The sequence below is a fragment of the Loxodonta africana genome, chromosome 3 (assembly GCF_030014295.1).
Source record: "Loxodonta africana isolate mLoxAfr1 chromosome 3, mLoxAfr1.hap2, whole genome shotgun sequence".
Lineage (NCBI taxonomy): Eukaryota > Metazoa > Chordata > Mammalia > Proboscidea > Elephantidae > Loxodonta > Loxodonta africana.
This window is the reverse complement of record NC_087344.1, coordinates 196,543,171-196,568,776: the sequence shown is the minus strand read 5'-3', so window position 1 is coordinate 196,568,776 and position 25,606 is coordinate 196,543,171. Positions and strand designations below refer to the sequence as shown.

The following is a 25,606-nucleotide window of genomic DNA, read 5'->3' as shown; positions in this document are numbered from 1 at the left end:
TTTTTCTTTCCAAACAGAAAAGGTAAATTCATAACATGAAAACATTTAACTGAAAGACTTCACACAGGACCAAGTCTGGGTTGGACCTTAGATTTTAGACTAAATGGAGACAAGAAGCCTAAAATGGTCTCCCCTCCCTACCCCAAGACAAGGGGTTTCGGGGATCCAGAAACAGGTCCAAATATACTAGGGAATATGATAAAGGTGGCATTTCAAATCAGTGGGGAAAAATGGCTGATTTAATAAATGGTGCTAAGATAAAGTCAGTCTGGAGACTGACTTCAGTCTAATTCACCAAAATAAATTCCAGCTGAAACAAAAATTTAAATATAAAAATGAAACTATGAGTAGATTATTTTTTAAATATTGAAAATTACAAAAAGCCATTCAAAGCACAACATGAGATCTGGGAGCATAGAAAGAGACAGTAATACAACTGACTACATAAATATTAAAAATATCTATATGGCCAAAAAAAAAGCTATGAGCAAAACAAAATTAAATGACAGACTGGGGAGAAATGTCTGCAATATATTTAAAAAAACAAAAACCAAATCCACTGCTGTCGAGTCAATTCTGACTCATAGTGACCCTATAGGACAGAGTAGAACCGCCCCATAGAGTTTCCAAGGAGCACCTGACGGATTCGAACTTCCGACCTCTTGGTTAGCAGCCGTAGCACTTAACCACCATGCCACCAGGGTTCCGCAATATATTTACATAGGGCTAATTTCCTTAATATATAGAATTCAAACAGATCAATAAAAACGATCAACAACCCAACAGTAAATGGCAAAAGACATGAAAGTCCATTTTCAGGGAAAAAAAGAAATAGAAAAGGCTTAAAAACAATATAAAAAAATAACTAATAATTAAAGAAATGTAAACTTAAAACAATGATACATCATGCCTGACATTACACAATATGGTGTAATGTTTAAAATTGCTGGATCTACAAGTCAGATAACTTGGGATTCAATCCTGACTCTACTCCTTACTGCGTATGCCTCCAGTTTCCTTGGCTGGGGTTGTTGTAAGAACCAAGTGAGACTATATAATAAAAAGCAATTAGAACTGACATATAGTAATTACTTAATTAACATTAGTTCTTACTATCAGACTAACGAAAATAGGAAAAAAGCTGACAATAAACAACGTTGCTAAGAAAGTGGAGAACTAAGCACTCTCATATACAGCTGGTAGGAGTATAAACTGGTGAAGTATCTTTGAATGGTAATTTGACAATATCCACTTACATTTTAAATGCACAACCTTGCAGTTCACTTGTAGAAATTTATCCTGCAAAGATACTCATGTATGTTCATAAAGATACATATATGTATCTTCATAAAGATATATATAGATACAGATTTTCACTGAAGCAATACTCGGAACAGCAGAAGATTGGAAATAACCCAAATGGGCATCCATATGGGATTAGATAAATAAATTATGGTGTTTCCTAAAATAGAATACTATACTGTCACAAAAAAAGAATCCCCAGGATATTAAAAAAAGCAAATTAGAAAACAATGTGGAGAGCTTGCTACCATTCATGTTAGGAGTATACATGCATAGAGTATTTCTGGAAGGTGACATGAAAACTGGTACCGGTGGTGGCCTGTGAGGTGCAAGACTGGGCGTGTAATGTCGGATGAAGAGCTGCTTTTCACTGAACATCTTTCTGTAAAAACAGAACGTTTTTTCCCCATGTATTTTACTTCTTCAATTACACAAAAACTAGTTTCTTTGTTTTTAATAAAAGAGTATAGTAATCACATCCATGAAAATTAGTTGTTGGTCCTCAAATAACTCCTGTCTCCTCCATCACTCTGGAGAACCCCAGGAGTCCTCTTCCAGACCTCACACTATCCAGCTGTTAACTGCCGGCGCCTAGAAAACAAGAGCTCCATCTCTACAAGTGCAGGAGTGTTCTTGATATGTTGGTTGGGATGAGGACTCTAGGGGAAGAATGCATAACAGACTGACAATTATCCCTTATAATGCTCTTCTGGTCCTCAACTGTTTCTTTGGACAACTTCTTTTTTCTGGTCATCCTAACACGACACACATTAACAGACTTCACAATTCACAAAGCAAGTTCTACTTTCTCATTAATTCTGCTAATAGATGGGTATTATAATACCATTTTAGATGAGTCTCAGGGGGGGTCTCCAGCCCTACAAATGTTAGGTTTGTTCCTGGCACCACCACTTAACTCTCCCAACCTGGAGCTTTCCACTCTACAGCTTTCTCTCATCTCCCTTGCTCAATTCCCCTGCACTGGCTCCTTATTCTACCTCAGCCCAGGCAATACTAGGCACCTGTGTCTCAGTCTCTACGGTTCTGGAGTAATGGAGGAGACAAATGTCATTTAAGGACCAAGGACAAGTTGTTTTTCCTTCTAGGACAGATCTCTTTTAAGCATTATTCCCTTTGTTATTCTGCCTGAGAAAACAAAACAGTGGGCCCTATACAGGATCTTTCTTACAAGTATTGAGTACCTATTATGCTATAACAATGTCCTAGACACTTCATTCACTTTTTCTCACCCTGTAAAGCCAGGCTCTCTTATCTCCACAATAAAAATGAGTTAACAAAACTTAGTAAAGGAAGTCAGGTGCTTAATGTCATACAGCTGCTGAATTCTAGAGTAAGGACCTCAAGCCCTAGTGTCTGACTTCACGCTTCCCAGTGAAAGCTCTTAGGGTTCCATGGTTTGTTAAGGTGGTTTAGGACTCCAAAGACAACCTGAAAGTTCTTAAGTCGGGTAAGTTATGCTAGGAAAAAAGAGAAGGCTCCTATGGAGCTAATTCTCTCATTTTTATTCTGTCCCTCACCTCTCGAAGATGAAAATGAACCTAAATTTCAGGGACAAAGGATGGGGGCAGTGTCAGCTAAGTGAACAATAGATAGAAGGGAAAGGCAGCCCCTGTGGATTGGGTGGCAGCCCCGGAAGGGCCGCCTTCTGAGGTTGCCAGGCAACAAGTGTAAACAGCAGAAGTGGCAGGATCATGGCCACTAACTACAGTGCCAACCAGGTAAGTTCTCTTTCTCCATCTCTTCAATGTTTAATTTTGCCTTCTAGATCCACCTTCTGGAAACCCTGGTGGTGTAGTGGTTAAGAGCTACAGCTGCTAACCAAAAGGCTGGCAGTTCGAATCTACCAGGCACTCTTTGGAAACTCTATGGGGCAGTTCTCCTCTGTCCTATAAGGTCGCTATGAGTCAGAATCGACTTGATGGCAGCAGGTTAGATCTACCTTTGGACTGACCTTCACCTAGGATTCTGATCATTGAATAGATTATCTGAGAGTGGGGCTCAGGTAGTATCTAACCTTCTCAGAGTAGAGAGGGTCTACAGACTAGCAAAAATCATCTCCAGGTTGAGTTTGTAGGGTTTAAACCAGGGGTCAGCAAATTGTTTTCTGTAAAAGACCAGGGAGTAAATATTTTAGGCTTTAAGGGCCAAGTGGCAAAATGAGATATACTATAGGTTCTCACATAACAAGAGAAAACAAATTTCCATAAAATTTTTATTCACAAAATTCAAAATAACTGGGTGCAATTTTTTGTAATACAGTTTAACTAATAAATTGGGGGCAGGAAACATTTCACTTAATTGGGATTCAAAGTTAGCATTCCCTTTCATCAAATCGATTGCAAATGTTCATCTATAAAAAACCATTCTTAGCTCAAAGGCCATCCAAAAACAGGCAGCAACATGGATTTGGTCTGTAGGCCATAGTTTGCTGACCCCTGGTATAGACCAGTACTGTCCAATAAAAAGAAAACGTGAGCCACAAATGTAATTAAAAAATTTCTAGTAGCCACATGAAAAAGGTACAAATAAATGAAATTAACCTAAGTGATATATTTAATTCAACCCAGCACTTGGTTTTGGTTCCCAAAATATTATTTTAACATGTAACCAATATTTTTAAAAGTATAAATCAGAGATTTTACTTTTTTTTTGGTACTAAGTCTTCAAAATCCAGTGTATGTTTTACAATTAAAAAGCACCTATTTTCAGACTAGTCACATTTCAAGTTGCCCAACAATCATATGTGGCTAGTGGCTACCATATTGGACAGTGCACATCTAGACCAAACAAATGGCATCCTTTCGACAGTGAGTTAAAGCCTAGCATGGGTGTTCAGGCCTTTGGTCTTCAAATCTACACCTCTGCCTACCCATCATTTCCTGGGCTTGAGGCCTTTGACCCTCACAGAAATTCTCATATTTCTCTCCACAGTATGAAAAAGCTTTCTCACCCAAATATCTGCAGAACTGGTCTCCTGCCAAGCCAACAAAACAGGTATTCAGTGCACCCACAAGGCCAGTCTCCCCTCCTTTATGTCCTGCTGTCTGTAACTCCCTGGGACAGAACTCCTTTTAGCCTTCTATAAACTCCTCTCTCCTCCCTCCCTTAGTTCGAGCCCCTCAGAGCCTTCCTCCCTCTTCACAAGCACTATCCTCCTGCATCTCTACCGCAGAGCATCTCTTCCCATGAAGGCTACACTCAGATTATCGCCAATGATCGTGGTCACCTGTTGCCTTCAGTGCCCCGCTCCAAGGTGAGGTACCCATCTCTATTCCCATCACGAAAAGTAAAGAATTGAGTCACAGAACTGGGGTAGTGGAGGGGTAGATTTGCAATCTCCCACAGCCACTGTCTGGAAAACTAAAGTTCAATCTATTTCATGTTGTAACACGAGTGTCCCCAAACTTCTGGCCAGTTTATCCAACAGGACAGAGTTGTGTTTAGCGCCAGAAATCCTTGAACTGATGAATAATCTCCAGAAGAAGAATGCCTCAGATGATGATGTTTATGCAGTGGGTACCACTTTGCCAGACTGAACCTAAGGATGCAAAGTTTAAGCAGGCAGAGGGAACCTATGTGAAGGCAGGGAAGAGGAATGAGTGGGGAGATCATGCTTTCCATCTTGTTTCATTACTTTGCATTCCCAAAGGTAAAGCCTGGAAATCAGACAAACAGAGGCCCTGCCAATAGTTACTAGGAGTGAGGAGCCTTGTCTTTTTCCTTTTAGGCAAGTCCTTGGGGTTCTTTCATGGGCACCTGGCAAATGCCTCTGAAGATACCCCCTGCTCGGGTGACTCTGACCTCCCGTACAATTGCTGGTGCTGCCTCCCTCACCAAATGGATACAGAAAAATCCTGATTTGCTCAAGGCCTCCAATGGACTACGTCCTGAAATCTTAGGCAAGGTATCTATTCCTCCCACCTAACCCTTTTTTTTTTTTTAACCCTACTGTCTCAATTTCTTTTCAATCTCAAAATTGCCTATTGTTATAACCCCACTATCCCAGCAGGGGGGACCTCTAACCAACTCTGTCTTATCCTGTTCTAATCCCTAATCACTTTCTGAGGCCTGAAGGACATTTTACCCCAATAGTAGAAAATGATCTAATATCAAGGAGAGGTTACTGTGTACTGTCAAGTCGATTCCAACTCGTAGTGATCCTATATGTCAGAGTACAACTGCCACATAGAGTTCCTTGGCTGTAATCTTCATGGGAGCAGATCATCAGGTCTTTTCTCCCACAGAGTGGCTAGTGGGTTTGAAATGATAACCTTTTAGGTAGCAGCCAAGCGCTTAACAACTGCAACACCAGGACTCCTTAAGGAGAGGTTAGGTGAATCGAATTTGACTCTTCTTATTTGAAACCTGACCTTTTGCCCATGGTATGCAGAGAAAGAAAGTCAGAATTCTGAGATGGACTGGGAACCACCTGGGCTTGACCAGAAACATAACTCTCTTCCACTCCACCTCTGACAGCCCCATGATCCAGAAAGTCAGAAGAAACTCAGGAAGAAGACTATCACAAAGACTGTACAACAAGCAGCAAGTACAACCATAATCCCAAACTCCCCAGCCACAAGCTGCAACTGCCCTGATCAACTGCAAAGCCCACATCCCTCGGCAGGTCACACTCCAGCTCTCCAAAGCCCACCCAACTCTCCTGAGACCCCACCTGGAAGCCCATGTACGCTAGAACACTGGGAAGGTTCCGAGGTCCCAGGAGGCAAACCTAGAACTCCTGAAGGGACTAAGGGCCACACTGAGAAAACCTGTCTAGAGACTAAGTAAGCAAGGTCCCAATCAAGACTGTGAAACAGGAAAATTATGGACTGGGAGAAAAGGCAAATTTGGAAAATAAACATTGTTTGCTGAATCTTCTACTGATTTGGATTTTCTCATCCTGCTATGGCTGCCTCTTATAACTGCCCATAACTAAGAGAAGGAAGGCTGGGGAAAAGACAGTAGGGGAAAGCACAGCAATGGTTTGGGATTTCACAAGGATTGGGTCAGTTATAGTCCAAAAATGATCAAAAAGAAGTTGATCTGAATCATAGCAAAAGGGTAGAACCTCAAAGAAATAACCACTCCCCGCCCCCCGCCACCCCTCCTTCATCCTGGGCTTGAGCTCCAACTTTGAAAATGAAAGGTTCCCATTTTCTAGGCTACCTGTCCCAATCTCAGTGAAGGGAAGTGACCTTGGAGAGAAGGAGAGCATGCATAACTACAACTTCAAAGTCAGCAGTGTAACTGTTTAGTACAGTTTGTGTATGAGTGTTTGGAGAAGGTGGGGGAGAAAAGGTGGGGGAAAGCCGAAGTAGAAGACACTATCCTGTCTAAGAAGACTTCATAACTAATTGATGTCAGAATGCATAAGGAAAACAAATTGAAAAGAGCTACAAAAGCATAACTCAAGTACAAATACAGTTTGCAAACTGAAGATACAGAAGTGACAGGAGGACAGCAAAGTAAAACAAAGGGAGATGGCACATAGGAATTTAGGACAGAATAACAAACATGGTGACTGCTCTGCCACCCCCTTCCACTACCAATCACCTGACTGTAAGAAGCTACCAAAAAGGTCAAGATGTCCCCTACCCATTTCTCAGCCTCTGACATCTCTTTATCATTGACCCCATTCTGCATCTGTTAAATTGAATGCCCTTGGCAAACCTTTCCCGGTCCTAGTACCCAAGTGTTCTCTCATGAATACTTGTCCCTCACTCCGAGGTCAAAAGGTACAGACAAGTGCTGGTTGAAGCTTGATCAGAGCTATGAAGATTTCCCTGAACCAGTTTAGCACAAAAGAGAGAGAGATTATTACTTAAGACCAAAGACTATTCTGGAGGTAGAATGAAGACTGTCAAAGCTAAAGTAAGGTTTTCCTCCACATCTGATATTTCCTACACTCACTGTTAACCTCTCTCCAACGCAGGGCTTTAACTGGATGGCCAACAACTCAGAGTGACAGACTAGATAGATCTGTTACCCCAAAGTTTCCAAAGACTATCAAAACAGCACTCCTACCAAGGGAGTTGGGGACTCAGAAGCTTGGCCTATATGGATTATGAAGTCAGCAAAATTTCTCATTCAACTGTCATTTTCAACCATCCTTCCTTTCTTATTCCCTACTCTCCTCTCTCTCCACATATATACCCTTACCTCATCCCTTAGCTTTCACCTCCACTGGTCCTCTGCCTCCCTTATGGACCATCATTGGCTGAACAGTACCATGAGGCTGCTCATAATCAGGCCCCAGTGGGATCTGGAGTCTCTAATAACCCAAAAGCTCTCCACATGCTTAACTCCCTTTTTTTTGCTCCTTCCTTCTCTGAGGCTTCTACATATTTAAATCTCTGGCTACTTGTATTTGATTCCCAGTGGTCAGTCACAGGACAAACTGTTTCCCTCCTGGGAAAGGTCAAATTAGGGGGTGTAAATGCTTGAGACCAGAGGGAGAGGGAGGAAATTGGCTCCCCCTCAATTGCATTCTCCCAGTTTCTCTAGATTTCAAGGAGAGTCAAAGGCAGAATGAGTATTTTAATTCAGTTTCAGAAAAATATGTGACAAGAACATGATGTTAGGAGACTTGTTTTCCTGGAAATGTGAAGAAAAGAAAAAAACTCTTAGTATGTTCAATGATAACGTTAAATGGTATGTTCAACGGATCTTCCTCTTGCATCAAAGGCTGTATGTCGTCTCTCTAAAGCACCTGCTCCCAGAGTCAACTCACCCTCTTTATCTCCCTCTAGCTGGGACAGGCTAATTTCCCTCACCCTCTCTTCTTTCAGTCACAATGTGTGGGTGCTAAAGACCCTGGGCTCTGACCAATGAACAGAATTGTCCTTTAAGCCACCAGCCCACAGGCAGTGGCACCCAAAGCCCCACCCCCAGTCCCCAGGGTAGAGGCCACAGAGCCGGCATTGTTTCCACTGTCTCAGGAAGAAGCCAAAAGCTGACCCTCAGCACAAATCAAAGCACAATATGGAGAGAGAATAAAGGCTCCTAGGCCCAGAGTAGGCTACAACCTGGGGGCAGGAAAATGGAGTTTTTGCAGCCACTCCATCTTTAGAAACAAGGGGAAAAGGGGACCTTTTCCATTACTTTGGTTTTACTAAGTTCTCTATTACTGAGCTCCAGGGGGATCTGCAAGCACAAAAGGATTTAATCAAATCAGGAGAACTTTGCCCTGGCTGGAGACAGGAGTAGCAAACAGGAAGGTCAATGTAATAAGTTGTAGGAAGATGTTGGGAACCTCAACTCTTCACATGGCTGCTAGCCCTACAGAGGACAACACCGTGAGAATCAAGACAGCTACTCCAGACTGGTATAGCTGGGGAAGCTTCAGGCCTTTTCCTAGGTCCCACATCTGTAAAAAAGCAAAAAAAAAACAACAATTTCAGCAGTTAGCACCCTGGTCACCCTCACAGTTCCTTTCTCAGAAAGGAATTCCACCTGGTTAAACAGGTAACTCCTTTCAGCATAATTTCTGAGAAAAAGCACTTCTATCTTTATGCCCCATCTTCATCCTTCTAAAAACCCACCACATGGTACCTACGGCCCAGTTATCCCAGTGACAGAAAAGGCATCCTCAGCCCCTACATACAAAAGTTTCCAGGCTAAATAGATAGAACTTTTTCCCGTGACAGTACATCCACATCAATGTTTCCCAAAGTACATTCCTCCAAAATCTTGTTCCTCAGAATGCTTCCTCAGCATTAAAAAAAAAAAAAAAAAATCATTACATGAGGGAAAAAGTTCTGTGCTCAAATAAATTTGGTAAACACTTCACTGTAAGATTTCTCAAACAATTCAATTTACTAAGACATAAATTTTAAATTGGAACCCAGTAGACAGAGCATTCATGAAATAACAAACAATACTTACCATCATTATGTGTGCTGGATTCTATATTTTCTGTTTTATTTTGTTGTTGTTAGCAACTCACTAAATTGATTTTATACCCATGGGTCAAAATCCACAATTTTAAAAACACTCATCTAGACTCTTTGGTGCCCTAGGGATATTTTTCTTATTGTTGTAAAAACATATACAACACTTGCCAATCTAACATTTTCCAGGTGTACAATTTAATGGTATCAGCTGCAGTCTTCATGCTGTGCAGCTACCACCCATGATCAATGCCACATTTCCCATGCCCTAGGGATATTAACATATTATATGAAACCACTAAAAAATCCCCTCGGGCAGAAACTAGGTTGTCAAGTTCCATACTTTCCATATACATGGTCACCCCAACATATACATACAGTCACAATCTGACTGTAAAACTGACTAAACTAGAAGTCATTTCATAGGAAAGTTGGAGAGCCCCTAGAAAAACATCAAGATGAGAAGATGCCCCCATCTCTACATCCAAGTAGCTTCCACCTAGATCAGATGAGGAGTCCAGCAGATTCCACGAAGAGCTGTTTGGCTTATACAGGTATGGTGCTGTACAAAAAAATAAGGCCTTATCCGGTGGTGGTGGTAGAGGGAATACTCTAGAATGCCATAGACCCTATCGCTTCCTACTCTCTTATCTCTTACATCAAGCCCACTCTCCACTCCCCGACTGGATCCAACTATCAATCTCAGAGGCCAAGAACTATGGACTGTCAAGGGGAACAGATTAAAGTCCTCACCTCCACTCAGAGCCAGTAATTGCCAGAAGAAAAAAACAAAAGCAGATTTAAGGGGTTAAGAAAAGCCTTTAGGCTCCTCACTTCTCTCAACAAAGAGATTACCATTAGAGGCAGAAACCAGGAGGGCTAGGATAAGACTGAATTCTGGGATTCTGTAAAACCTCCTCCCTGTACCTGCCCCCCATATTGAGACAAAACCAAATAGATGGCAAGTCCTGGCCTGAGCCAAGATGCGCACGGAGGGAACTGATCAGCTGATTTTCATTAGAAACCTCTGTTCTGTGGAATAAGAAGTCATTCATGGAAATGCCCTCCCTCTCCACTTTCTCCCCCTCAGGGAAGTGAAAAGTCATTTTAAATCAAACTGAACACTGCCCCAGGGAACAGCTGATAGATATACTTAGTAGGTTGTTTTAGTCTCTCACTTTTCTGATCCCATTAAACTGTCTACTGGACCAGACTGAAATTCAGAAAGTGCTTGTCTCTAGGCTCTGATGTGGAAATTATAAAAGGTCAAATTAAGGCAAAAGCATCCATCTAAGACGGTTCAGGTTCAAAGGTAACCCAACATCCTAGGTACCCAGTTTCTGTTCAAGTCAGCCCCAATCTCTCCAATGGCTTAAAAAACAAACAAAAAAAAAACAGTTAATACAGTCCAACATCAAGATGACAAAAATTAATATAACTGACTCTAGCCAGATGAGGCACTCTGAGTTGCCGGGAATGTCAGATCAAAAGCTGCAACTATGTTTATCTAAGCTTATAACTGAATCCCTAGTGCCTAGAACAGTGTCTCACACGTTATAGGTACTAATTAATATTTGTCTTATACAAGTTGGCCCTCCATATCCATGGGTTCAACCAACTGCAGATCAAAAATATTAAAAAAGAAAAAAAAAAAGAACGTTCCTGTGGTGTAACAAATTATTTAATATGGCCCTTCTAGCCATGGTCTTTGTGACTCACACACAATCATTGAGTAGGACTATGAAAATAAGGTATATGGAACCTGTGATGGTTGGGGTTATGTGTCAACTTGGCTAGGTCATGATTTCCAGTATTGTATGGCTGTCTTCCATTTTGTGATCTGATGTAATTACCCTAATTATCCATCATTTTATGTGTTCTAAGTCCTAACCTCTATGTGTTAATGACACGGGGTTAGTGCGGGGTCTATCCTGAATCACCACCTTACAGGAGGGTGTGACTTAAGTCCCACCCTCACTCAAGTTACACCCTTCCCTGGGGTGTGGCCTGCATCCAAGGTACATGTGTGGGTGCTCTGGTGAGGCCCCCTTTCTGTGCCTCTGGATCTTACTTCTGGTTTGTCACTGTCTGACCTCTGGTTCTAGGGACTTCAGCCAGTGGCATCCCATCTGACCTGGGGATTCTGGGAGTCGCCAGCTTCTGGAGCTTTTTGAGCCAGCAGCCTGTGGTCTGACCTACTGGTTTGGGTTTGTCAGTCCCTGCAGCCACATGGGTCTGGAGAAGCCCATGCCTGACTCATGGATTTGGGACTTGCCAGCCTCCACTACTGTGTGAACCATTTCCTTGAATTGGTTCATGAGCTCTATGTGAAGCTGCAGCAAATTACAGAACCCAAAGATGGGAGGGGGAGTACTGTGGGGAGAGGGAGTAGGTGATGTTAGAGATGATGGAATGATACAGCAATTTGGAAAAGGTGGACATTTGGGTCATCTTTAACCTCTGCCTCATGGGAACCAGCTTTGTGCTGACTCTTATAAAAGAAATCATTCATTTAGTTAGTGTCAGAATGGTGGGTTTTGCTGCAACAGCCCAGGCTCACTGGTATAAGTGGTTTTGGAAAAAATGGGAGAATAAGAAACCTTTGGTTTCTGGATAGGCTAAAAAACACCCATGGACTGAAGCAGCTGTTATGTTGCAATCAGTTACCCAAGGCAAAAGCTATTCCATCCGTGGTAATTAGGAGTGGTGGATCTAGCTCCTGAGGAGTCAGCTAGTTGGATGCATATGGAAATACAGAGGAACAAGGAAAGGGCCAGACATACAATCCCTTGGTTTCTGTTATTAGTAATAGCCGCAATGGCAGGGAAAAAGAATGTAGGAGTGGATTTTAGCACTGAATCAAGCCCAGATCCAGTCTGGTAGCTAAAACCACTAGTCTCAGGGCCAACCCTGAAAGGAAAACAACAGGAAGTACCCCTATAACCACTGGCCACCAAGAAGGTAGTCTGGGAGGGGAACAGGCAAAACCAAGAAACTACTGAAAACACGGGGTATAGTGTAAAGAATCTGCTTCAATTGGTAGATCCGTATTGTCAGCTTCCTGAGGAATCATTATTAAAATGGACTATGAGAGCAACTAATTTAGGGACAGTGTCTTTAGTTTTGAATGCTACAGAAGAGTATGTCTGGGTTGATGCAAGGCTCATAACTCTTGGTGAGCCAGATAAAATTTGCAGTGAGATTAGTTTACCCTGAGAAGGGACACTGGCCCCTCTGCCCCTCTAGACACCCAGTGGAACACTCCAGAGGAAGCAGGTGATACGCTGCTTATGCAAGCAGGCCACGCTGGAATGGCTTTATGGTGAGCAGGATATTCACACAGAGAGTATGCCCCTTACACAGGTCATGGCAGGTATGCTATCAAGGGAACCCCTTCTACATGGGCATCCCAGGTAACCCCGCTGCTGCGAGCCAAAGCAACAATCCAAGAAGCCTTTTTGGACCTGTTTGCACAGCTTCCCCGCGTGGGTTTTACAGATGCAAAAAACGTAAGGGTGATTCATTTAGTTCCAAAAAGCAAATCTTGAATCTGTTGCACGGCGGGAATGAAATGATGTATAGACATACCCTGCTGTAGCCTTCCACCATTTCACATCTTTAGTCTGTCTCTAGCACTCGTTGTTTGAGCACTGTTCGCCTCTCATCTTGTCGTTATTCCTTAACAATACAGTGCTGTATAACAACTATCTATAAAGCATTTACATTGTATTAGGTATTATAAGTAATCTAGAGATGATTTAAAGTATACAGGAGGATGTGTATAGGTTATATGCAATTACTGTGCCATTTTATATAAGGGACTTGAGCATCTATGGATTTTGGTATGGGGGGGCCTGGAACCAATCCCCCGTGGATACCGAGGGACTGTGTGCCTTCTATGCTAGAGTCTCTTTTAGTAACATCCCTCTTAAAACTGGAAGAGTTTACACCGAGATCCTGGCCCACACTCACTGCTCAACTTACCACCAGCAGGGCTGCAAAGGAATGCTCAGGGGCCTGTTTATCTATCTTCCCCCAAGAGGCCTGAGGAAAGGTCCAGCACAACTAACCTTGAGAATAACACTAAACCCAGACAGGAAGGGTAGAATCCTCCCAGCCTCCCCACTCCCTTCACCCAGAAAATGTGCAAATACACAATTAACTTACCAAGTGTCGTATCCCATTCCAGGTGTGATACATGAGAGGAGAGACAAGTGCAAACTTGGCTGTGTAGATCAGTGCTGGCCCCAGACACAGGGACTTTACGAGTTCCAAATGAGACTCAAAGTTCCCAGGGATCAACAGGGCAGACAAGCCAAAAAGAGAAACTCCTGAGGAGAAAACCAAGTCACCCATCACAGCTGCCCACCAGTTACAACTAATACACCACATAAAACTGGGTTCTATGAGAGCATGAGATACACTTCTGAATGATTTTGAAATGGGGAAGATTTAAACTAAGTTGGTAGTAGGAGACAGACTATTTGGGATCTGATCCCAATCTCTTAAATTTATCATATATTTTGGCTCATTATGCCTCCTCTCAACATCCCTCTCTATAAAAACGTCAGCTGCCAGATTAGAGATCACCCTGCATCTTCATCATCAGCTCAGTAAAAACAGTATATTCAGTCCAAAGAAAAGACTTAGAAAAAATTTGGAATCATTTAAATCTTTACCACATAAAAATTAACTCGAAAAGGATCAGAATCCTAAATATAAGACCTAAAACTATAAAACTCTTAGAAGAAAATGTAGGAGTAAATCTTTGTTCCCTTGGATTATTTAATTGTTTCTTAGATATGGTACCAAGACCATGAGCGAGAAAAAAAAAAAAAAAAACAGAAAAATTGGACTTTGTTTAAATTAAAAATGTTTGTGTCAAAAAAAAAAGTTTATGCTACAAAATAGTGCCACTGAGAAAGTAAAAAGATAGCTCATAGAATGGGAGAAAATATTTGTAATCATACGTCTGATAAGGGACTTGCACTCGGAACTTACAAATTAACAATAAAAAACCCAACGAAGAAATTGGTAAAGAATCTAAATAGATATTTTTCAAAAAAAGATACATAAACGGTCAAAATAAGAACGTAAAAAGATACTCAGCATCATTACCATAAGGGAAATGCAAATCAAAACCATAATGAAATACCACTTCACATCCACTAGGATGGCCATAATCAAAAAGATAATAACAAGTGTTGGTGAGGATGCCAAGAAGTTGAAACTCTTACACATTGCTGGTGGAACTGTAAAAGGGTGCGGTCACTTCAGAAAACAATATGGCAGTAGCTGTTAAACACAGAGTTACTATATACCTAGCAAGTCCACTCTTAGGTACACACCCAAGAGAAATGAAACATTTATCCATGCAAAAAACCTGTACATGACAGCAGTGTTATTCATAATAGTCAAAAAGTGGAAATAATCTAGATGCCCATCAATTGATGGATAAATTATGAAATATACATATGATAGAACATTACTAGGCCATAAAAAGGAATGAAGGACTGATACATGCTACAACATGGATGAACCTTAAAAACATTATGCCAAGTAAAAGAAGCCAGTCACAAAGGACTACATATTACATGATTTCATTCATACGAATATCCAGTACAGGCTTCTAGACAAAGTACATCAGTGGTAGCCTAGGGCTGGAGAGGGGCTGGGGTATGGAGGTGTTGAGTATGGAGGTTCCTTTTGTGGATGATAAAAATGTCCAAAAACTGATTGTGGCAATGGCTGCACGACTCTGAATATACTAAAAACCACTGAATTATACACTTAAATAGGTGAAGTATATGGTTTGTGAATTATATCTCAATAAAGCTGCTGAAAAAATCTTCAACCATGATAGCTGTTACCTAGCTTCTACCCTTAGACATTTCCATCAGTAATTAGTGAGTCTAAAACAGTAGGAAGAAAGGACATACCTGTTGAAAATATACAGGATTATTTTAACAAGCATTTATTCTCCATTTCTATTTATGGCAGAAGACTCATTAGAATCATGACCATTTGACACCAGATGGAACCTCCCGACAGTAAGATTATTGAAATGATTATGCAATCTCCTTCCATGCAGATTCTTAAAGAATACAAAACATTCATATAGTTGGGGATGGAAAACAGGATGTAGAGAACATAACTTCTAGAGGTCCACTCTAATTCTACAGCTGTCAAGTGTAGCAAACGTGTACTCTTTTATAAAAAATCTTTCACCGACACTTACTGAAAGCATACGCTGTGCTAAACTTGTGTTAAGCTTTGGAGAGAGAAAAACAACTGCACGGTTTCGGCTCTTCAGAAGTTTACAGTCTAGTAGCCCAACCATGCATACAAGACCAAAGGGGCACCCCAGCCCAGGGGCAAGGACAAGAAGGCAGGAGGGGACAGGAAAGCTAGATGAATGGAAATGGGGAACCCAAGGTCGAGAAGGGGAGTGTTGACAGGTCACAGGGTTGGCAACCAATGTCACAAAACAATATGTGCATTAGTTGTTTAATGAGAAATTAATTTGCTCTATAAACCTTCACCTAAAGCACAATTAAAAAAAAAAGTTTACAGTCTAGTAGGGGAGACAAGCTGCCGACCAGGGTGACTGCACAGGTACAGATGTGCAGAGTGCTAAGGAGCACAGAGTAAAAGCATCACAATCCACCTGGTGGGAGGGGGAGAGTAGCCTGAAAGGCCCTGCTCAGAGGTGTAACATAAGCTGAATTTTGAGGAAAGACGTAGGGAGAAGAGAAACAGGGAGTGGCAGGATCCAAGGCTAGAAAGGCAAGCAGAGTTCAAATCATAAAGGGCCTTAGGTGCTAAAATGAGTTTAAACTTGATCCTGTGGGTCACGGATGACACATAGATTTCATCTCAGTGCCAAGCCATATCAATTAGTAATGGCTGCCTGTGGTGCAGTGGATCGCTTTTATATGGCCTTTCTCACCATGGTCTTGTAACTCCCACCGAATGACCAAGTGGGACTACGCAAATGAGGTGCTTGTGACCCACCACGGGGATTAGACAGCTGGCTAATAATGCAAATAAGGAGATGGTACCCTTGAGGGGCTGGGACCATGCAAATAGGGTGTATAGAACCCTAAGGAGAGGAATGGTCAGTTTTACCATCCTGCTAGGCTTATAATGAGCCATTCCTGAGGCAGAAAGCTGGGGCGGGGCGGAGCGGGGAGGGAAGGCTGATGCCGATGGTGATTTTCTTTTCTCCTTGTGAAGTTAGAGGAGGTCAGAAGCCCCTGCCATGCCATGTTTACACCGTCTAACATGCTACAGCGAGAAGGATCTTAAGTCATGTCAAGGCTTATGTGGAAAGAACGATCACCTCTAACCTTAGAACGAGAGGAGGATTACTCAGGCCAAATACTGCCACCCCTAATGGGACTGAAGAATCATTAAAGAGTTTTAAACTGGAGTGTGATATGGTCAGACATGTGCTTTAAAAAGACCAACCTGGCAGCAATGGGGGAATGGAGTGGACAGTAGTCAGAATGGAGGTAAGTAGTGTAACTAGGAGGCTACGTGAGTTCACATCTTCAGCTAAGAAAGTGAAAATAGCTTGACCTCAGATAATAACAGGGAGAATGGAGAAGGGAAAAACAAACAAGATATAAAGGAGGTAAAATTTCAGGGTAAGAGGATGAACAAGTTAAGTCAAGAAAGGTGTTAGCATGGGCTACTGACTGGGTAATGGCCTTCACCCACGCAGGGAACAAAGGAGAAGCAGGTTATTTTTAGGTTAGGTAGTTTAGTTTTGATTTGCTTGGGGATCAGTGTTGATATGGGGGCGTACTTTAGAGTTAGACTCTGAGTTTGAGGTGCCTAAGAAACACCAATAAACGTTGAGTAAATGACTGGATAAAGACCTAAAGCTAGCTGAGTTCTGGTTTAAAGATACACATTAGGGCATCATCAGCACATGAGTGATAAGTGAAGTTTTAAGTCTGGAGGGGGTAACTCAGAGCACAGGTGGTCCCTGACTTACAATGGGGTTTCGTTCTGACAGCTCTGTTGTAAGTTGGTACTGATTTAAGTCAAATACTTTTTTTTTTCAGTTTTTATTATTATTGCCTTTTCTCATCAGCATCTTTATAAGCCAGCAGTTTTGAACAGTAAATCATACAACTGAACACCTGTAAGTGGACATCTGAGAATGACAACATCAGCAAATTACACACTGCAACACATTACCAGTGATAAGATGTACCAAAAAAAAAAAAAAAGGATGGTCGTAAGTGCGGTTCATTGTAACTCAAATACATTGTACGTCAGGGACTACCTGTACAGTTAAAGGAGAAACAGAAGGAAAATCCACTTGACTACAAACTCCTTGTGAGCAAAGGCTACGACTTATTCATTCATCTTTGTAACCACAGCAAGCTTTTAACAGTTAGCAGCACAGACCAGGTCCTCAATGTTTACTGGGTCAAAACTGTAACAATCAGTGTCACAAAAGCTGTAAAAACCATTCAAAGCAGCTAATCCCAAAGAAGTTAATGTGGACAACAGGGAAGTCACACCCAAACTGCTGTTAAGATTCCTGTTTGATAATGAAATTGGGAAAACCCCAAAAATAGTGAATGCTATCAGATATCTATAAAAATGACATAAACCATGAGTTCATCTGTTAATAAAAAGGACCTAAAATCCTATCAAGGAAACCTGGGTGAACTCAAGGCGACATGTTTGGAATCGTGACTTTCAACCAAGAAAGCTTATATCTAATACTTTGTATTATTATACTAAAACAGAACAAAACATGTTATCATGAGGGAGCTGATGTGCATAGCACCTGTAAAAAGTAGGCACACCAAGAAAAATTAGGCAGTATGTCCTCAGCATTACCCAGAAGAAAAAACATTTTAAGCTGGATATGGCACTATCCAGTCCATGTAGCAGGCACATCCCTAGAGCGGAGATGAATCATACGCTCAGTGACACTAGCTATTAAGATCATTCAGCTACCTCCTCTTGCTTTGATTGCCTGCTCACCAGACAACCTTATAATTGTAATGTAGCATCCCACACAGATTTGCCTGTAGGAGGAGAATGCACACATCAGGAAACAGAGTATTGGATAATTTAATTACCTCTCTCAAGGTAAATTGATAAACTGACATTCTGTTTAGAATATCAGTTCCCTGGTGAATGAATCCTTAGAGCAGGATAAGTACTGAATAAACTAACAAAATCAAATTTCTTGGCCTACAAAGCTGAGGACCAGACACTGAACTGGGCGGCCACAGTAAGGTACTTACAGCTACCTGAGAGTACCTGACTGGGCACTCAGCTAATCTTCCCCATATGTCTCTTCAAACTGCACAGGTATAAAAGGTATAAAACGTATAAAGGTATAAAATGAAACTGATTAAAAGGGGCAGAAAAGGACACAGGAAATAGGAAGCATAGGTTAAGTGAAAGACTGCTATCCAAATTAGTGCTTTTTGTTAGTTTTTTTTTTTTATAACCATGGTTGAAAAATGCAAAAGTCTTCCAGATGATGCCTTAAACCAGAAGTTACAGACCGATAACACTTAGTCTAAAACACATTTTGTTTAGCCATGTAGGTTGGCTCATGTTTTTAAAATGTTTGAATAAACTGCCAACATTAAAGTATCAGAATATTTCATATAAAAATCCATCTTTCTGCTGTCTCTGGATTGGAATATCTAGTACAGGCTAGGTCTGAATTTCCACATGGCCCGACAACCAGCTGAAGATATGTATCAGCGGTTTCTTCCGTATCAGGAAGCCTGCCAGAGTCAACACTCATTATTGTCTCCCCAACAATAAACCGAATGTCAGCTGTCATACTGTGCTTGCATGTCTTTCTTTTAGTAAAGAAAAAAATAAAATATTTCTTATACCCATGTCTCTATCAAAAGTGGAAAGGAGACAGGCTGAGAGGGCTACATAGTTCACCTGGACTGCTTGCCTTTAAGTTACCTGGCTGGCCACTACAGGTTTGCCATTTTCATGTCATGCTTTTGCATTTTTCCCACAGAAACAAACCCTGGAATAATCGGCCTGAGAAGTTACATTTTGCTCTAGGTGTATCAAGAGATTGATACACCAACTTCCTAGGCATATCCAAGGCTTCCTCCTCCCCCCACTCAACCCGGTCCTCCTAATCTCATTTCTGTGCACTTCCCCGGGGCAATCAGCACGTATCTATAGAGAATCCTAATATATTAAATGGCTCAGCTAGGGACAAGAAAGGAAAGAACGGAAACAATGACATTCATAATGACAAGAATACAAGGCTTACAAAGGCTGGAATGTTTGGCAAGACTCAGAGACAATTCTGTCTCTACTACCTATGCTTAACCTCACTGAGTTTTTCAGAGTCTGTATGCTCGTCCACAAAATGGAAATAGTATCTGCTGTATTGTTGCTGTAAAAGTAAAATGAAATCGTGTATGTGAAAGTAAAAAGTCTAGGCACTATATAAAATGTAAGGTATTATTATCCCTATATTTCTATTTCCTCTTGTAATTCTACCAGCTTCATCTCTGTATTTAATCTACTCCTTCTTCTTCCAGAAAGCTGGAGGCAATATTCAAAGCATTCCAAATCTTCAAAGGTTTCTTATGACCAAGTACCAGGATAAAACTGTGATTGAATTCTGATCAGCAAGTACTAGATGCCACTGTATAATTATCAATTTTGTTTGTTATTTACAATTTGGCCGTCTGTAAGAGAATAATCACTTTTCCCCCAACTTTTTATATACAGGCTGTAACATTATGAACTCTGGGAGACCATTTCCCTATGTGGGAGAAAAAGTAATGTCTGATGGGGCTGCATCGCTTGTTGGGTCTCAGTGTCTACTGATCACCAATAGCTGACAAATGAAGTACTGCTTAGATATGGAACTCAAGTTACAAGTAAGAGGCCAGTGATTTTCTCAGAATCACCATAAAATCTTTTGGGGAAGGACAAAAGAGCTCCCAGATCACAATTCCCACAGACCTTGATCCAGCAGCTATTGGATCACTGCTTCATGGCCTAAAACTATGGTTCCTAAACTGTGTACCATGGTGCCCCGGGGTATCAGAGCAAACTCACAGGGTGCTACAGGATATTCTAAACATTCAAGGGAAACTCAGTGACACTCGACATCTGCTGAAAAACACCACGTGGAATACTAACTCACAGTAGTTTGGTTTCAATATCAGATCTTAAGATTTTTTTCAATGATCGTATCTTTGCAAAGCTGGGTTTTCAAAAAAGCAAGTACTACGTGGGACAGAAAATGAGGGTGACAGTGCTCGATCTGATTTCCAAGGTTAAGAAATTGTACAATGTCCAACAAGTATATACATCCCATTAGTAACTGTGGTTATTTAAGAATGAAATTTAAAAAATTTCGATTTATATGGATGATTTCTTTCAAACGGCATCTAAATTGTTAGGACATAAATACTTAAGAAACTGGATCTAACTACTTAATAAATAAAACTGACAGGTTTTTCTTTTGGCTTAAGGATACAATGAAAGAAATTACTAAAGATACTGAGGAGCTGTGAACTGAGAGAGTTTGAGAAGGTTTGGGAAGATGATATGACCTAAGAGGGTTCAAAGTTCTCTGACAGTCTGGATGGACAGAAAGCTAGAAGAGTGCAGGAGCCCCTTGGGTATCCTTTGCATTTCAGTGCAAACACGAAGCTCTAAAACCTCAATAACCACACACGCCTTAGGTATCTGGGCACAATCAGCCCTGATGTATGCCTCAAATGGAGCACCAGGCCAACAAGGGAGTCCCAGGACCAACTACTCAGAGCAACCTCACCCTGAGACCACCAGACTCTAATGTGGGTTGCCTCATCCTAGGGTAACACCACCTACTCTCACATACCTGACCACAGAGTCAGAACTAATGGAAATCCTGGGTTGTGAACACCGGTTTCCTCAGACTGCTTCTCCTACGAATGTGACAGGATTCTATCAATTAGTTTAATCAATTAAATAAAGACTATATAAATCAAAGGTTCTCAAATCCAGGGTACTAGATAGCTGCTTGTCAATTTCTTTCAAGAATACTTATTTTTTTATAAAGATGAAGATACCACCAAGTCTAAAAGAACAATTAAGAATCAGGAGTTTATAAGTACTTAAGAAAAAAGTGTGGCGTTAGTAAAAGAATTTGAGTTTGGTGTTCAAATCCCAGCCTAGTCACTTAAACGCTGAATAAACTCGGATACGCTTCTTAATCTTTCTGAGCCTGTTTATTCATCTGTTAAATGAGGGTGCCATTATTCTGAGGATTGTTGTGAGGGTTAAATAATTATATAAATGCTCAGTAAATAACAACTAGCAGCAAAGCAACAGTTGTATTTGAAATAAGTGGTATTTTTCTGATATGTTGTATCCTTAAAAAATAAAATAAAATGAAGTCTCTGAATATACACAAAACAGGGGTTATCTCCGAGTGGTGGGATTATAAGGAAATTTCAAAGTCATACATTTAAATAATGTTTTAATTATTTGAAATATGGTCTTGAAATCAGCAAGGAGCCCTGGTGACGCAGTGGTTAAACGCTCTGCTACTGACCAAAAGGTTGGTGGTTTGAACCCAGCAGCCACTCCATGGAAGAAAGATGCGGCAGTCTTCTGTAAAGATTACAGTCTTAGAAACCCTATGGGGCGCTTTTACTTTGTCCTATGGGGTTATCAGTCGGAATCAGCTCGGAAAAAAAAAAAAAATTAAAGCAACATCTCGGGGAGGTCAAAGAGATCTTGGAGATCATTACACAAATTCCAACCAAGATATAATTAGAAGGGAGATCATGTCAGCTGGCTGCCTCTCTACTCTTTTAAAAAAGGCTCTCCTCTTCAAACAAAGATTAATCAGCTAATTCAATCAAAAGTCACTTTGCCCAAAGCTTTCCTCATTACAAGTCAAAAATACATGAAGCTATCCCATCTAATGACTAAAAAAAAATTAAATGGTTCTTTCATTTGGCTGCCAAGACCAGCTCTTGCTGCTCCACCACAGTTAAGTGCTATACACATACGGGTATAGACTCTAAGTCCTACTGCCACTTCCAGAAGCCATTGTAAGCTCTCTCAGACACTTCTTCCCAACAAGCCTCTGCAGATGTCACTGCAAAGGAAAATTAAAGCATCTAAAAGAGGCTTGGCAGAGCTGTCTGAGCGATGATTAAAACTCAGGTTGACAGCACCTGACACCTCTTTTATCTGAAGCGTTGTCCACATTAATCTCATCATGATCCATTCTGTTCTTCTGCTTCCCTGCAGCCCCTCTTGGGGTCAGAAGTATTTATGCACTGAGGTAAAGTAAAGCATTTCTGCGAAGCATTTTCTCTTCTGGTGACAGAAAGTTTTTTTGGCCATCCCACCTTGGTAACGCAAGGACCAAGATGTTGCATCGTGAAATGGGAAGGGCTAACAATAAGATTTTTAGCTATAAATGATGCGATGTTTTCTGAGAGGTGTGGGATTAAATATTCTGATTATTCACATAAATAATAATCACTACCAGACCTGTATTAGAAACTATACCTATAGTATTCACTTAATTCTCATAATCCTAACTGGGCATTATTATAAGCCGAAAAGGAAGTGATGTTGGTAGATAAGCAGACTGAAGGCTGATCTGCCAAGAGAGCTCAAAAGCTTCGCAAGAACTCTCGATGCATTTTACACAGCACAAGGCCTACCTGGGCTTTAGCCCCATCAAAATTACAAGGGACTAAGGTGTACTAAAGAGACTGTAATAGGTTAATATATACTGTGAAACATCCCTTCCAATGACCAATATCGAGGGCCCAGAAAGCCAAATTAAAAATCAGCAGACTAGAGCAAATGAAAGAAATAATTCTAAGAAAAATGTCATCCAGGCCAAGGTGAGCCCTGATGAATTCAAATCACCCACGCCTCACAGCATACTTCTCCACCGACTGGATAATTTGTGTCCTCCTGATTCAGTGACCCTTTCCTCTGGACGCTCGCTAGTAGAGAAACACTCTCAACATCTGGCTCTTCGGCCTTCACTTTTTCCCTTTTCTGTGCCCCTGACTACCCATTCCTCCCTCACTGCCACCACTACCCAACCCAGCCTCTGCCCCTCCCCAGTGGGCAGGCCAAACCCAAATGCCTACAGGAGCCACAAAAACACATGAACCAAGCACAGCATAAAGCACTACAGAGTAGTAGGGCTCGTAAAGAACTGGGGTGGTGCACGTCCCATCTAAAGACACTCCATCTTTTAAAAGCACAACACGACCTAACAAAATACATCTGTGGACCAAATATGACCCACAGGCTGCCAGTGTGCTCCCTGAAACAGAACATACTACCACCAACTGGATTTTGCCTTTCTAAATTTCAATCACATTCTGGTTCTGTGTCACTCATACACTTAGGTCACCTTGGTTCATGTTTTGAACTGTACATTCCTCAGTGACATGTTCATATTCATAAACTTTTGGTTTATTCTGACAGCAAATCACATCCATTGCAAAAAGACTTTACTAGTTTAAGATCTATAAATTCTAATTGGTGCCTCCACGCACCAAAAAAAGGTATTATTCCCATTTTGTGGACAAAAAACCTGATGCTCAAGGTCAAATAACTTAGCCAAGATCTCACAGCTAGTTAGAGACAGAATTGGAAATGAATTCAATCTGCCTCACTCTGAAGTTCATGCTTTTTTCACATTCTCTACACCGCCTTAAACTGAAGCCAAACCTGCCGCTGGGGAGTCGATTCTGACTTATAGCCACACGGTAACAGAGCAGAGCTATCCCATAGCATTTCCAAGAAGTGGCTGGTGGATTCGAACTGCTGACATTTTGGTTCGCAGCTGAGCTCTTAACTACTGCGCCACCAGAGCTCCCTACACTGCCTTAGCATGTAGTAAAGTATTAACCTTTTTAAAGAGATGTTTGACCTTTGCCCTTGGCTACGAGATGTCATCTCTAGGCCCTTGGAATGTCATACCTGATAGGAATGCTTTGTTTGCCTGGGGGCCTTGGCCACTGAACTAACAATGTGATTTATGATGGGAGCTTTTGGCCAGGAAATACCTGCCTGACCTCCAGAAGGGACAGGAGACCAAAGGTATCAGCCTGACCTCAGGAAGGGCTGGAAACTAAAGATCAGCCACATGGGCTGTGATCAGCCCCAACAAAAACTCTGGTGAGCTTCCCTAGTTAGCGATATTGTCACACATGGATGCCAGAAGAGAAATGCTGTCCATGACTCCACAGGGGAGGACACCCGGAAGCTCCATGTTTTGGAACCCTCCTGGACTCTGCCCTGTGTGCTTCTTCCCTTGGTTGATTTTAATTTGTATCCTTTCCCCATAATAAACCAGAACTGTGAGTATAACAGCTTTCATTGAGTTCTGTGAGCCCTTCCAGTGAATTATCAAACTTGAGGGTGGTTTTGGGGATGTGCGATTGGTGTCAGAAGTGGGGGCAATCTCTTGTGGGGACTGTATTCTCTAGCTTTGTAGTTGGCTAACTCTTGAATTCATCAGTCTGAGATGACCAGGATGTAATTGCCCATCCATCCCATGAAAAGCCCAAAAGAAAAAAATGGCCATTAGTTACTTTATAAATCTATAAATCCTTTTGGCTTTTTCATAAAGAAAGCTGACTGCTTGATCAGCAGGTATGCCTATGGATCCAGGCAATTTCTCACTGAACTTATGATTCTCCAGTATGATCCACTGTAAAAAATTATCCAAAACATTCAGGACCATTCTTATAGCCATTCAAGTAAACTGTACGATTCATTTATAGTTGCATTCAATTCTAAAATTTTTGTTTAGTATCCTGATTTTCTTCTCCTAATCTCATTCTTTTTACTGTTATATAATGCATCCTGCTATTTAGTCTCATTCATTACTGCAGCTTCAGCTGTCTGCCAATCCCAAGGAATTTATCTAATTCCATCTAGATTTTTATACCATCTGTCGCCATGAAAAATCCTAAGTATTTTAACCGCTACAGAACCTAAGCAATGGAAGAGTGCTATTAGCATTCTCTTTCCATCTTTTAATGCACTGTTTGTATCATTCTTTTTCAATAAATTCTGTTTTAAAGTCAAACTAGTGTCAACATGCCTTTTAGATCAACATGCTTTTAGAATTTATGTATCAGCCAAAAGATGTCTATTGTCTGAATAATTAATAAATTACGGACTTGTTGAGGCCAGCTTGTCCTGTTACTAGAACAAAAGAGAACATGAACCTTTAATGGTTCCCCATGCTCTCTATAGGATCAAGTTCCAACTCCTCAGCATGGCAGTCAAAGTCCTTCACTGTCTGGCCCACTTTCCTGCCTCATCTTCTGCCACTTCTCCTATAAACCCTACTCTCCAGCCACTCAGACCTAGTCATCATCGTC

The 25,606-nt window shown here is 41.3% G+C and overlaps 2 protein-coding genes across 2 annotated transcripts in view; one reads left to right on the top strand and one right to left on the bottom strand.

The window, feature by feature from the left end:
* Positions 1-3,014: 3,014 nt before the first annotated feature.
* CFAP126 (cilia and flagella associated protein 126) lies at positions 3,015-7,106 on the top strand. The gene is made up of 4 exons (XM_010595043.3): positions 3,015-3,041; positions 4,433-4,576; positions 5,051-5,227; positions 5,800-7,106. Exons 1-4 carry the CDS (start codon positions 3,015-3,017, stop codon positions 6,109-6,111), a joined length of 660 nt encoding a protein of 219 aa, XP_010593345.1. The 3' UTR covers positions 6,112-7,106.
* A 427-nt stretch (positions 7,107-7,533) lies between these two features.
* The window catches only part of SDHC (succinate dehydrogenase complex subunit C), a 48,021-nt gene continuing 29,948 nt past the window's right edge, over positions 7,534-25,606 (bottom strand). Inside the window, exons 5-6 of the mRNA XM_010594901.3 lie at positions 13,380-13,543; positions 7,534-8,689 (exon numbers count right to left, since the gene is read on the bottom strand). Coding sequence (XP_010593203.1) covers positions 8,585-8,689; positions 13,380-13,543 — 269 coding nt within the window. The 3' untranslated portion in view covers positions 7,534-8,584. The remainder of the gene's footprint in view (positions 8,690-13,379; positions 13,544-25,606) is intronic.

Excerpts from the sequence above, each read along its gene's own strand:
- CFAP126 (XM_010595043.3), top strand. The coding sequence starts at position 3,015 with ATGGCCACTAACTACAGTGCCAACCAG. Across the intron at positions 4,577-5,050 it reads CTTCAGTGCCCCGCTCCAAG|GCAAGTCCTTGGGGTTCTTT; the intron begins GTGAGGTACCCA and ends TTTTCCTTTTAG. Across the intron at positions 5,228-5,799 it reads GTCCTGAAATCTTAGGCAAG|CCCCATGATCCAGAAAGTCA; the intron begins GTATCTATTCCT and ends CACCTCTGACAG.